This window comes from Orbicella franksi, chromosome 2 (assembly GCF_964199315.1).
Source record: "Orbicella franksi chromosome 2, jaOrbFran1.1, whole genome shotgun sequence".
Lineage (NCBI taxonomy): Eukaryota > Metazoa > Cnidaria > Anthozoa > Scleractinia > Merulinidae > Orbicella > Orbicella franksi.
Genome location: NC_138146.1, coordinates 9,422,012 through 9,436,830, shown reverse-complemented (window position 1 = coordinate 9,436,830; position 14,819 = coordinate 9,422,012). Strand labels below are relative to the sequence as shown.

Here is a 14,819-nt window from a genome sequence, read left to right as displayed (position 1 = left end):
TACAAAATACTGTAATAATAATAATTCCCTTCAATTTATCTGCGTCAACAATATGCTACATTTGTACACAGTTTTAACGTTCTTTTAGTGCTTTACTTCAAAACACTGGTTGGTATTCACAATGTAAATTATGCCTAATTTATTGCCGTCCTTATTTGTACCTCATGGCAGTGGAACCAGCCCACAAAGAGAACGACATACTTCTATAGGAGAAACACCCTTCATTTTACTTTATACTTTTATTCTTTAGGTTAAAGAGTACCTTTTCTTATTACACTGCATCACGTAGTTTTATTTTAGAGTCCTTTCATAACCCAGCGTCCAAATATGTTACTTCGGCAAATCATTCAACTTGTTTGAATTAAGAAAACAGAGGGAGGCCATGGAATGAGGGAATTGGCATAATGGCATAAATCAAATTAAGAAGTATTTAAATGAAATGACCAGGAGCTGTGGGGATCAATTTACATACAGGACAAGTCCTGCTTGTTCAGAGGGAAGATAATTATACCTATGGACGAAATAATCCTCTTTCAGAAGATAAACTTCTCTATTGAGGAGAACGTCTCATATTCACGCTCTCTAGCCGCCAGATTCTACATGGACTCGTCACGTAAAGATTGCATGACAAGCCCAAAAAGCATCTGCATACGAGGCTACCGGGTCTCTTGATCATGCGAATATCAATGTCAAAACTATACTAACACTATCAATTTTAAAAAATATTTCTCATAAACAAGGAGATAACAATTCAGTGTCAGTTACCCCATTGAAAACAGCTACTTATAAGGACTTGTGAGTTTCACGTCACACTTTGGCAGATTAAACTTGTAGTAATGCCTTAAAAGGTCTTTCATGTTATCAAATCTTTCACCCTCGGGGTCGAGAGCGTAACCTAGGTTCTGGAAGTAAATAGAACACAAAAACAGATCAGATGATTGCATAACATTCAGTGGACAAGGACAAGAAAACAAAGAGAGACAACAGAGAAAAGTAGGGGAGCAGGGAAGCAGGGAAGCAGGGGGACAGAGGAGCAATGGAGCATGGGGGCAGAGGGGCAAGGGGAAGCGGAGCAGAGAAGAAAGGAAGGAACATAAGAAACAAATGACATGTATCAGTTCTCCCTTACCTCATCATGAAATAACATATAATGTCGTACTTTTTCTCCAGTCCACACTGACAAAGCCTGCGTGGTAGAGAAAAACCAGTATGAGGGGTATTGCAATCACAGTAATGATCAAAGTAAATATTAATTAATATAACAGCAATTGATACATCCTGAAACTTCTACGACAACAGTTCATAGGACAGTTAGGACACAAGAGTTACTATAAAAAATTAAGTAAGAACGATTCTCCTACCCGCCTTGATTGTGCATTTTGACTTTCTCGCATAATGTAAACTCCTAGCTTGTTCTCCAGTAGACTAAAAATAAAATAAGATATAGCCCACTAAGATACCATCTACTGTAGAAAGGTAATGGTGTTTTTGTACTCAAAGGAATAAAGATTAAATTTTTCCTCCCGTATGACTTTCATATGATGGTGAAATATCGATAAATGGTCAGCCAGAGAATTTAGAGATTGATCCACAAGGTCCCTGATTCCCACGATTCTTTTGGAAATGCCAGTGAATGATGCTAAAAAGTTCAAGATTTAAACGCATATTTTGCTTCGTAAATGGGTTCAGAAGTTACATGTACACCTGATATCAGTATAAACATACATGTAAAACCCATCAAAATGTCTGTCACAAAGGAATTATTGGCCGAATTTATCTAGAGATGACCGTATTATCTGAAGCCGAATTTATATTAAAAGATGATTTACCCATCTGAGATGACTTATCCATCTCAGGAATACGAATTACTAATTCATCTCAGATGGTTAGTTTGTCACAGACGGATAACTTGTCCCTGGTATACTGTGAATTTGGCCATTGAAAACTTCACCATGTAACCACTTGCTATTGCTCTTCAGAAAAACAAGAGAAGCACATTGTACTTACTAATGGACCTCCAGTTTATCCACGTCAAGCCGTAAAGCTGAGGAAGGAAGAACATCCTGCAAGAGAACACTAAATATAACTTGTATGACTTTAGCAAGTGACTCAAGTAAACCGTTTCATCATGGCTAACATGGGCAAGTCTAATACTCTCTCAGAGAGCTCCAAACCTACTGTCATGTACTCTATAGAGAAACACCAGCGATCAACCATCAATCTGAATAAAGTTTTTTATTATTATTATTTCGATCAGTCATGCTATTGGCTTACTAACCTCACTGTGGTGCTTCCGAAAACTTTGCCCATCTGGAAATCCCCTGGAGAAAAATCAATTCACCAATGTACTGTAAGCTAAAGATATACTGTATTTAACAAGCTAGAAAAAGATAAGATTCATGCATTGCAAATCCTGACTAAGATGAAACAACCTGTCCAGTACATTTTTTCTTTTTTAGGAAAATGGTTTATAAAGACCCACATGTGGGGTCCATACAAGTTCCTCAAGTTACGGCCCCTTAGCTTAACCAGTGCTCTGCTGACTGACCAAGCAGATCGTGACCGATTGTGTTCCACTGTAGCAGGTCGTGGCCCAGCTTAAATACCTTGAAAGAAAAACACAAAGAATTCTGAAGAAATTCTGAAGTATTGATGACCTGCCTCGTCGCTATTATTTGCCTTTTTAATAAGCATATGCATTTCATCTCCAATTTCTCACAATCCATTGTATCTGCTATCCTTAAGTTGGACTAATACCGTTCAACCTCGCTATTTCAAACTCTTAGGGGAAACGCAAAATACTTTGAATTAGTGGGAGTTCGAAAACCAATAGTAAATGGCTGAAGGGCAAATCCAAGGGAAATGGTTAAATGAGTTCGAAATAAAAAGGAAATCAAAATAACCGAGTTTGAATTAGCTGGGTCCAACTGTACACCAATATAACTTTTATTAGTAAAGAAAAGACAGAACAAAAGTTGTTTCTTACTGGACAGACCTTGACGGGGTAGACTGCTTCACTTCATTTGCCACATCTTCAGGATTTGTGTCAGGAACTATATCCAAATAACCCTCACCTTCTTCTTCTTCATCATCGTCATCTGGGGTTAAATTGAAAAGGAAGAAAAAATGTTGCTGATGTCACCCAAATCAAATTACTGTATGAAGTAATTTCTTAGTTCATACAGACTCTCGGAATGTCTACACAATTTGGTGATCTGATGCAGAAGATCATGATGTGACTTAATTCTTTAAGGATATCATCAGATATTACTCTCCCTGCCTAGTTTGTTATTATAATTATTGTGTGTTTTAAACCAGAAACGCTAAGCCAGAAATAGCCATGTACTGGAAGCATACCTTCAGAATTCGAAATGCATGAAGGATATGTCAACACGGGTGCAGTGGCACGTTTTGTAGGAGGAGGTGGCCTTGACAGTGGCTTGGGTGGAGCCAAGGGCTTTCCTTGTCTTGACGGAACATCTGGAGGAAGGTCTGGCTTACGGTTAAAAATAGGGCTGGATCCAGGAGATGGTTGTCTCATTAGTCTTAACGATGATGGTCCTGCAGACATTCTATTTCCCCCCATGTAGCTGAACCCCATCTTCTGCTTTCCAGGCCCTGGCTTAGGTGAAGGAGGGGCAGATCTGAGAAGGTGTGGTGATTTTCTTAGTATGTCTCGAGGGTCTATTTCAGGAGGTGGGCAATACACTGGGTCTGACGTGGGCTGCTGTGAACCTCCTGTTTCCCCAGAGCCAGGTAATGGGCATTTTCCAAACAAAGCAGCCAATTGTTCCATACTAAATTTTGGTTCTACTTCTGGGTAGCAATATTCTTCTCCAGAGTCAGTACAAGGTTCAATTCTGTGAAAAAGCAAAGAAAAGTAACACATATACATCAACTGTACTATTAATACATTGTCATGTACTGACAATGTACCAACAGACATTGACTTCCCTGATATACATTTTTAGAAATACAATGTAGGTCTTGAAACAACCAAACACATAGCTAACTAAGATCAAGGTGTTACACTACAACTTTCAAGAGATGCTTACTAGAAGAAGCATGAAAACATCAGGAATACATGGGATGAGGCTGGATCTGGTTGAGAGCTATGGTGGAAGCCTTGTGCCTCACAAATTGGGCAAAGAGGATTAAGTCAAGTCAATTACTAGAAGAGCAATATTGTAATCAAACAAGATTTCAATAAGGGGTTGGGTTAAATCACATGATAGAACTCACATGGTCTGTCTTCCAGTTCCACAGTATTCACTCATGTCTGCATTTATACTCTCCATCCACTCCTGAGAATTTAAGGTAAAAGGGTACTGCAGCACTCAAGACAAACTACCACACAATGAGAGGTTAAACTGGTTTCCATATCATGAGACTAGACCAAGGTATTGCTATGTCCCCTGGATAGGGTGCTTAATCCTGCATGAGAGTTCTAAATTGTGCATGTAGTCAGAAAGCTACACAATTTGGCCCTGCAGATCAGTACTTGAACCACGTCCAATATGCTAACTATAAATTAATAATATTATTATCAAATTGCAATTCGAGCTCATACACTGTTTATGGCACTAGCAGTTACCATCATGTTGCAGCAGCTATGCAGTTAACTTTGTTAGGGCTTGGACCTACTGACACAGACAGGCACTGAAGGAAGATTATCACTTACAGCGCTTCCTGGTGCTCCCATTAAGCTCGGCAACGGGACTGAATACAGTGATCCTGGTGCTTATTGGAGCTAGTTATGACTGAAATCCCCTTTTGGACCCAATAACCCATGACAAAGCTAAAATCTACAGTACAATGTATGTCAAACTGTCAAATATAATTATTAATACACTGTACTGCTGTAAAAGACATTACTTACAGTCATTTCTTTTTCAGAATAAGCAGCAAAGTAATAAGTCCTCTTTTCTGGCTGCAAATGAACTAGTTTAAATGTCCACTGAAATTTAGAGCTCTTTTCTGGTGCAGGGGACAGCCTAAAAGAGAGGAGGATAAAAATCAAACAAAATAAAATAATCAGAATGTTTGTGACCAATTCCTGGTTGCCATGTGTGGTACTAATATCTAGAACAGCCTTACCACTTTTCAACTTGCAATGCAACATTGTTGAACAACAAGTTGCAAAGAAAACGATGCCTTAGGTATTACTTAAGACCTTGTTCTTGTTCTTGTTTTATTTTATTTTGCCATTTACAAAATATAAAATGTTACATCAGTGTATATATACTATAGTGAAGGATTTAGCCCAGAGAAGTCATAATGCTTATGTAAAGGACTTAACCCTACACACTTAATTCTTAACAAGAGTAAAAATGCTGTCTTCAGAATACAAAGTGACTATACTTTAGGATACAAAAAGGTAGATAAAGGAATAATGGAAAAAAAAATAGAAAAAAGCGAAAAGAAGGACACACAAACACACTCTAAAAGAAGTATAATATACTGTACTTATAACAAGAAAGATGGCTTAAGTTTAGAGGTGAACACAGCAATACTAGCTCTGGGCATTTTGAATTTCAGTGCATAGAGAATAAAATAATTTGGGGCCTTGAAAACAGAGAGAGAATTTCTTTACATTTGTCCTACAGTAGGGCAAATGGAAAGAATTCTTAGTCCTTGAGTATTATATTTATGTACATCACAGTTAAGTGAAAACATGTCATTGAAACTTTCAGGAAGAAGGTGATTTTGTAAAGGTAATTGACTTTACTTATTTAAAGTTTGATGTTTTCAAATTTTAGGATTTTTAACCTCACAAAAATAGGGTCGATATGTGCATTAAAAGTACTTGTCAAAATTATGTCAATATCTCGTCTCCGAAGTATAATTTAAAAATGTTCGTGATTTGATTGATACATGTAAGTCGAGCCCCAGATACTCACACAGTGGTGTCAATAGGGACAAACTAAACCATAATTATATATAGAGATGTACAGATCGAAGGAGGTCTTATTAAGGCAAAAACTTGATTTGTAGATAATGCCTACTGACCTTACACGTACACACACAATTTTTTTTACAAAGATGCAAATTTTGTTGTCACAAGGCAGTATGGTGGTATAATGGTGGTACTAGTTTTATAAAATATGTACATGATATTATTATTGAATTATTTGCAGTGTAACATTGTGAGTAATAATTTTCAATCTTGCTGTATAGCCTGAGACAAGTTGCTGTAAAAAATGCATACAATCACATTATATTTCCAAATTTTTGCTACTAAGACAAAGATACATGCATATTTGAACTCATAAGATTCAGTCCTGGGCTAAGATCAGTACCTGTATCCACCAAGAGAAAACTTCCCAGCTGTAGTTGTAGCTTCTGGTCTATTGTAATAATATAGGCAGCCTTTGTGCAAAATGAAATATCTATCACGCCCTGTAAAGAAATATTTACATGTAACACAGTCAACACCAATTTGTATCATATGATCTGTAGTTTTACTGTAGTCAGTCACTGCAGCCATGAAGTCAATGTCAATACCTAAGATATTGTAAAATCTTGTTTCCACAACAGGGCTGTCAATAAGGGCCATAACCAGTAGCACCTGTTACGGCTGAGCATGCTTGATGGGCCCTTGATGGTACAGGTGAACTTGCCTGTAGGTGGTACAATTCTCCCATAAAGTAACAAGTTTGTTATGGGTTTGAAGATCAAGGCTACAGATGAATCAAAACTTAATGACAGCCCCGCACAAGTACCTGTACACTACCCTACAAAATGTAGAAGTTTGGTATACCAATCAGGGCTGTCATTTGAAGGGCTGTAACCCATAACACCTGTAATGGCTCAGGGCTGGGCTGAGTGTGCTTGATGGCCCCTTGTTATATTTGCGCCAGGTAAGCACCACGTGGGAAAAGTACTGTACACCTTTGCAAGGGCTATTGGAATCCACAAAGAAAAATTGGGGTAGCCACGCATTTTTCGAGATAATTAGCCTTGAATCTCAACAAAAATGCTGACATCAGCATTTTCTGAAAAAAGAAGGAAAGGATATTTCTTCACAGATTTCCTTCGAATTCACCTTTACTTACAGAAAAGCAAACACATTTATAAAGACCTTACAGTGTAACACTGCATGGTAAATGGTAGCATAAAAACCATTTTTCGTATGTTTTTAATAACAAAATTGTTGCCACATCGCTTTTAGCGTCTCTGACAGCCTTCCTCTGGTTCAGCTAAAATATAGTCTAAATACCTTTTGCTCACAACCAGAAACTAATCACGTGTTGAATACGCTTGCCACTTCCATTTCATAACATAAAATGTGGGGGTAACCCCTCGTTTTTTTAAGTTATTGATCTTTTTTGAAAACTTTTACGGTCCCTGTTACATTTTTTCCTGTCACCTCCCCGGTAAGTAAAAGATTTGCATATTTCAGACTTGTTTTGTGCATGCACTACACCATCTGCAGGTACATGTTTACAGTTGGATTTCAGTATAATTTTCCACAAAAAAACAGCTAGTTTTTCAGCTGGATGATGTTAACAGTTAGTGGTTAGTGATATGCTGCTATTTTGGTGTTCCTGGTTTAAGTACAGGTTCATTAAACTTGATTTGGTCACAGTAGGAAAATTTTGCTTTCTTTTAGTCGTGTACTTGGAAGCGTAGTTGACTGCATCAATGTCAACCCCAGCGCACGTGTGGCGCTTAAACCATGCCTTGCGTAATGCACAGAAAGTATGGACACTATCCTTAATTTGTTGGTAAAATTCACTTACAACTGAAGCAATAACATGTTACATGTGGCTAAATATCATTTAGGCAAGGTTAAACTCGAGCTAATGCAGCCAGCTAGTGTGCCCATCCAGCTAATATCATTTAGGCAAGTTAAATATGAGCTTATGCAGCCAGCGGTTTCCCCGTTTGGGAGTACATGATCTGTGGGGCGGCCTTCAGGGGTTTTGCAGGGGTTTATGGTTCATTGCATAATTGTTGTAGTGTATTCTGCTGATTGTTGCGGATCAGTTGCACTGCTTTGCTCGCGAATCATTGCGGATTCTTGCACCCTTTCCTCCCTCCCGTTTTGTTCTTGGTCAGGGATAAGCATTCTTCAGGTAAGTAGTTTCCACTGAATTTCTTTCAGTGTGACGGTGCCGGTTAGCGGATGCTCATTGGGTGGTTCCCGCTTTCCAGGGTTGCCATGGATACCTCCTAGCGGCTTATGGCTTTGGCACCTCGCTAACCTTTAAGGCACCAGTTCCCAAGCTCATCTATTTGTGATGAGTTTAACAGTGTGAAGATCAACAGGTGACTCAAAACTTAATGATCACAGTCCTGCCACAGTGAATATTTGGGACAGCCTGGCTCTCAGTGTAGCAATTAATGGGGATGATATTTATTTCATGAAGAATTACTCACCGTTCACTATATTCATCATTAAAATATTCAACTCTTGAGCAGATCGATTTAACACATGTAACAAAGCAACTCACATGTTTTGAGACCTCCACCCTCTTTCCTAATCCATCCACATTTTCTGCAGTGGCTATCCTTGAGCAGTTCCTGTGCAGGAATTGACTGGAAAGGTTCTGGCATTAGCTGTTGTGATTCTGAACAAGACCGTCTTCTTCCATCTTCAACTAGGCTTGGGCTACTGCAAGGAGGCAGTGTTGAGCCCAGACGGCAAGGTGAGTTAGCAGCCATAGCTGGATTCTCACTGTTATGACATCATCATATCAAACGTCTTATCTTTGGTGCTACAAAAGCAAATATAATCCAAATTAATATTTAAAATGACTGCAAAGTCTTAACTTCAGGAAGGTGCTTTGTTTGTACATTCATTAGTAAGTTGGCGAGATAATGGTAACTGCTTCATAGCTGTGTATGATGTACATGTATAGATCTATGTGCACACTGTAGAGGTTTGCATGGCAAGATTAGTCAGTAGTTTTATTCTTGACTTGTACTAAAGAATTGGTTCATGCTTAGCATGCGTATGTTGAGTTATGGATGCATGCGGGAAGTTTGAAGAGCACAAAAGAAGTGTAAGAGTTACTCGAGGGGATAGCCGAGAGCAACTCTAGCTTCTTGAGTGCTCTCCAAACTTCCCAAGTGCATCCATAACTCGATATACACACAGCTTAAAGCATGAACCAGCCAATTCTTTTAAAACATGGCGACAACAACTTTAAAGGCGCTAAAACATGTTTTATTTGTGATTAACTGCAACATTCTCACAATGCTCAGTGAAGGAAAACAAAGGTCAGTAGGATCCTAACATGCCACAATCAGTTGAGCAATGGTTGAATGAAAACGCTTAACCTGGTTTCTAAAATTGTCAATGAAAAATTTGCTTCTTCGAATACTGTATTTTCTCAATTAAACACCCCCAGCCTTTATTTCAAAATTGGCCTTGTGGACCCGGCATTTATTTGAAGCCAGCATTTATTTATGAAGTGCAATGTTCTGTCATTTTTTTCAGATTGATTTATTCACCCATCCTCCGAAACCTAGGGCAGTTTGTCAACACGAAATGACTTTTCCATTCGGTAAACTGTCCCTGAGTCTTGAAGGATGATTATTGCTAAAAGATACAGCATTATAAACAGCACATGTACGTTACAATCAGGACATGTGGCACTGAACAGAACAAAAATATATAAAATAAATAGGAGCAAGTATGGATACAAAGTTTTAAGTTCCGTATTAACGGCAATGTCGCCATCGTTCTCCTCGATACTATCAGTTAAGCGTCCGCATTTACGATTTTTAATGTACCTTAATTGTCATAAACAACAAACTTGTTAACTTCTGGAAAGATATTGCGACCGGCGAAGGTCTTATTGTAAGTCATGAAGAAAACAGCAAGTACGATCTGTGTGCGATGGCTGTTTACCATGTGCATGACCCTGATAATGAGAATATAAATGTCGGACACATCCCAATCGAACTCTCTTTCACTCTTTGCTTCTTTGTAAAACATGGAGGGAAAATTTCGGCTAAGGTGAGACAGGAAACCTACAGAGCTAGCAACTTGGAACAAGGCGGCCTTGAAGCCCCTATTTCTATTCAATGTGTGATTTCCTCTCAGAAAGGACAACTTATGACAAGATTGAAACAGCTCATAAACAAACGCTGGAGGGATCCTGGCGATTTTAGTGACAGTGAGCACTATAACACACGAAAGAAAGTGCGTCATCAGTAATAAGTCTTAATGACAACTCGAACATGAACATTTTGTTTTATTTTGTTGTACAGCTACTATTCTTGTTATGTTAAGCGGGACTTTTCCTTTTGAACGTTTATTAAGATTATCAAAACACCATAGCGTACTAGTATGTTGCGGTAGTGCTAATTAATAAGGGAAAAATCAAATTGTTGGTTGGAACGCAAATAAACACCGGGGCCTTGAACAAACGCCGGGGCCTCGATTAAACACCCCCGGCATTTATTTCAAAATTGGCCTCGTGGACCCAGCGTTTATACGAGGCCGGTGTTTAAAGGGACACAGTCAGCTGAGGCACATGCACATTAGATACCATTTCATAGCTAATTTGCATATCACAGAGACGCGATCCATACCGTTTTTAACGAAATATGATAAAAATAGTATCATAGAATGAGCAAAACCACACTAAAAAACAGGCTATTCAGTAAACGATTGAAAATCAAGCAAAACACTGTGAAGATTGAAGCGGATTTCTAGATGTACTTTGATTTCAGGTTGAGGCGAACTTTTTTCAAAATGAGAAAACTAGTGTCCAGGTCAGCGCGGTCCCAAAGCTGAGTGTGTCCTTTTAATCGGGGTCCGGCGTTTAATTGAGAAAATACGGTAATAATGAAAATGTAGGCAAGCAAAGTCAAAAATACTCCAGTTTAAGGACATTCCATCAAAAAAGAATTCACAATAGATTTTCATTCAAACTTTTACTGTTGACTACTTATGCTAAGGGAACTGAAATTATGAAATAAAAGAAGGGGTGGTCCTGGCATTTGTTTATGAGCAGGTGGACCCTGAATATACCCAGCGATTCCTTTTATTACTTTAATAATCTTTCAGGAGTTCTTACTACATTCATGTTTTTGGGTGATGATTTTCTACTCTACAATAAAAATCATTAAATATATTTAATAAATAGAAAGGAGGTCATCACTACATTCAAATAAAGAGAAAAAATTTATGGGTCCCAGTACTAATTTCCAAGAAAAACAATCATTTGCCTCTCTCACAAGCCAAGCTGTATAGCAAAAAGCAGCCATTTTGTTTATGTGCACGCGCTAAACAGGTGTATAATTCTGCACAGTAAGGATGCGCAATGCAATTCTGCAGAATCACCTTAAGTGAACATCTTTAGCTTGACAAAAGTCAAAGGCTCAAAGTAGAGCTTGGATTGTTCAGAATAAACTTTGCGGAAACTCAAACAAAGGGAACTTGCACTAAACTCGACAGAAATTTTTCAGCTACATTGAAACTGCACAGGTCATCTTACGTGTATATACGCACAGCCGTGCGGACATAGAGATTTCATTCATGATGGCTCAATAGGAACTAGATACGACTAGTGTGTGCTATATTATGATTAGGCAATAGACCACTCTTTCTATGAGTTTACTGGCCCAAAAAACCATGCAGGATGTTGGGAGAAGATGAGAAAAGCTTGTAGATCATGAGCTGTTAAACAAGTGGTTTACAAGCTTTTCGAGTGTTCTCTCAACATCTCAAGTGGTTTATTGCGCAGGTAAACCCAAAGAAAAAGTGGTCTATCGCTTTTATGAAATAACCATGGAAAAAGTCTGTCAATGAGAGGAAAATTTATTGTACTTTTGTGATCAAGTTGCTTATTCTCATCAAATTCATGACATGATGCGACAAGCCAATCACAGTGACTGAAAGAATGAAAGCACAGACTCCACACCGGACACGAAATCCGCAGAGCAAAGTGACAAAAACATTTCATGCAAAGAGAGTTTTAAGAAAGGAAAGGAAAAGGTTATCGGTGACAGGCAAAAAGTACATTAATTAACTCAAAAGTATTCTGACAGCGAAATGCAGGGATTTGTAGGTGGAATCGATCATCACAAAAGTAAAAGGCTGCATGAAAGGTGTGCAAGTAGTCCAAACTTCATGTGCTTGGCGAAGTGATTCAACGCAGTGTTTAACAATAACTTTCTAAAGTTTTGCAAATGGAATAAAGTTTAGTTACAGAAATGCTGCTTCCAAAATTTGTTCAGAATTTATTTACTTATGCTGAAGGCTATGAAGTCCATGTTTCTCTGTATTTTGCTAAATGAAAACTATTGCTTGAAAGCTAAGCTTATGGAAACCAAATTCATTTAATGTATTATGTGTGCATGCATTGAGTTTAAAATCAATATTTCCGATAGAAAGAAATCTTTTCCCTGCTTTTTTAACAACCCAAATTGATCATTCAGGCCCAGCTGACTTCGTCCTCCACAGACCATGGAAAGCATCAAAAAAAAGGTTTAAAACTTCCTTAATTTTAATCTCAAGCATAACAGGAGTCACCGTAAAATAAGAAAAGATGAACTTAAAGCTTTATACATGTACGACGACCAACTTCTGGTCCTTTTTTCCTTGCAGATTTCCATGTGTATGTTGATTGAAAAGATATTCGTGTTATTGATATCTCAGCCAGTAAAAGGCAAAACTGTTTATTACATTTGCTATCGTTAGAGTTCCGAGTTCTCTAGTTCCCGCGTAGAGCTGCCATAGATCAGGAACCGTGGTTTACCGGTATAATAGAACATAGGTTTAGCAACTCTATTGACCAATCAGAGCGTGCATTGCAAATATAATGCAACATAAGGAAACTTTCAGAAAGCTTGGAGAATTGTCAGACCTTAATGTCAGTAAATGCATGGAAACCCGAAATTGGGGAGCTGGCAAATTTCAGTTTGCACGATTCAGACAAAATTTCTGACAAACTAGTTGCTTCCAAGCTGGGAAAAGTGATCATTCTCACTGTTATAGGCCTGTGTGATACTACACTAACCTACAATGAAGCTAAAAAATATTTGGCTTTCGAGACCCCCCCCCACACACACACACACACAATGTCAATATGAAGTATTGTAAAACTGATGTAGAAATATCTTCATGCCCTCCCCAACTCTCCAAAGGGAATATAGTGATTACCACCGGTGTCAATGGCTTCGGCAATGTAGCAAACTCCAAGACGTCGAACACGTAAGCTGATATAGAAACAAAGTCTTGCGAAATTAAGATGGCAAATTTCTCTTCAGTGTACGACTGACTCATAAAACAGTTCAAATTCAAGTAATGAAGAATGAATACGAACTTCCCGCCAAGAAAACAACTTCATGCTACAAACTGACATCAAACAAGGACAAGATACGTTCCGACGTGTCGTGCAGACGACAAGATCAGTAAGAAGTTATGATCGAGACAATTAAAGCCTTACATGTGGCTGAGTCGTATTGGAATGTGAATGTCTGATTGTGTAAATTAACTCACGAAATGATTACAACGAAAGTTGATTACTTAATTAAACAGAAAAATGAAGTAAACATGCCATCAATGCAATGGTCTTTTACGGAAAGAAAGGGTTACACAAGATTTAAGCTTACCGAAATCAAAATAATATCCAGCGTCCTGCGACTACACTAGTTCAACTCCAGCCGTTTAAGAGGGTTATAAAGTTGATACGCTAATTGTTTGATGCATGTTAGGATTCAATCTTTCCTTTCGCGAGAAAGGTGGCGCTTAAAGACCGTAAATGGAGCATTTCCGTGTAGATTTGATGGCAATATCTGTGGAGCTTCGTACTGTCTCTTACCAAACTCACTTCCTCTAGTTCCAGGAACAGATGAGAGAATCACGTCAATCACGTGTACCTTTGTGTACCATGCGGGGAAAGGAGGGGAAACGAATGCCTCTTGAGTAGAACAACAACGATTATCAACCTCTTTGTTTCACTTCATCTTTTGGGAAAGTAAGTAGCATAAGTTTTGAAGTTTTTCACTGTATTTCGGTTTCCATGAACTGAATGCTTTTTCGATGACTAAACTGATGACTTCCGCTAGCATAAACCCACGTCATGTGGGCGTGAGAGAGACGTCATTTCTGTTTATAGTACCGCACTAGTTTATGCCGAATTCTAGCCCCCCATGTTAGCCTTGACAAACTTGCAGAGCAAACAACTGCTTCAGAATAAAACAAACCTGTAAAAGGAAAATGTCGCCACAGTGCGGGCGTAACAGCTGTTATTACGATCGCAATTTGCAACTAATGCAATAAATTGTCACATTAACCCAATATTACTCAAGCATGATAATTATTTGAATATTATATTGACCGGTACCGACACAACAATTTTATGGAATTTCGAATTGCAATTTATTTGTTTACTCGCAATTAAAGTGATTTTTGTCAACTAAGTCGATCCATCGCAAACTGCCGAAGGATAGATTGCCAGGAAACAGATAACACCAGGTTCATACCACAGGTGGTTTCAGCTCGATTCAGCAATTTGATATAAACATCAGTGAGTTCTCTTTTGTTTGCGACGAAGAATTTTTAAATCTAATTTCCATTCAAAACATAGTAGTCTAATATCATTAGTATTCAAATAATATCAATGCCCGCCTGAAAGTTGCCCCCAAGTGTTCCCACGAACATATTTAAAAAAAAAAACTTGCCACGCAGTGAGATAAACAGGGGGAGGGGGTCACAGTGCTCGTTCTCGAAATAAGGCCCTTTGAAGACCATGCGTTTTTAGAAGCTTTCATTATTTTAAGACATCTTAGCGTACGAATATCAGCAATAAAAGAAGCTACGATGTGAAGTATATATGAAATAATTCATATGCGAACTG

General features: G+C 38.3%; 1 protein-coding gene across 1 annotated transcript; it reads right to left on the bottom strand.

Annotated features, from left to right (window-relative positions):
* Position 1: 1 nt before the first annotated feature.
* LOC145480052 (SH3 domain-binding protein 2-like) lies at positions 2-14,122 on the bottom strand. Its single transcript, XM_081458542.1, has 12 exons — positions 13,573-14,122; positions 8,457-8,720; positions 6,300-6,399; positions 4,880-4,994; positions 4,243-4,304; positions 3,358-3,860; positions 2,987-3,098; positions 2,279-2,321; positions 2,008-2,063; positions 1,362-1,425; positions 1,130-1,186; positions 2-902 (listed from the first exon to the last, which is right to left on the bottom strand). Exons 2-12 carry the CDS (start codon positions 8,665-8,667, stop codon positions 780-782), a joined length of 1,446 nt encoding a protein of 481 aa, XP_081314668.1. The 5' UTR covers positions 8,668-8,720; positions 13,573-14,122; the 3' UTR covers positions 2-779.
* Between the last annotated feature and the right edge of the window lie 697 nt (positions 14,123-14,819).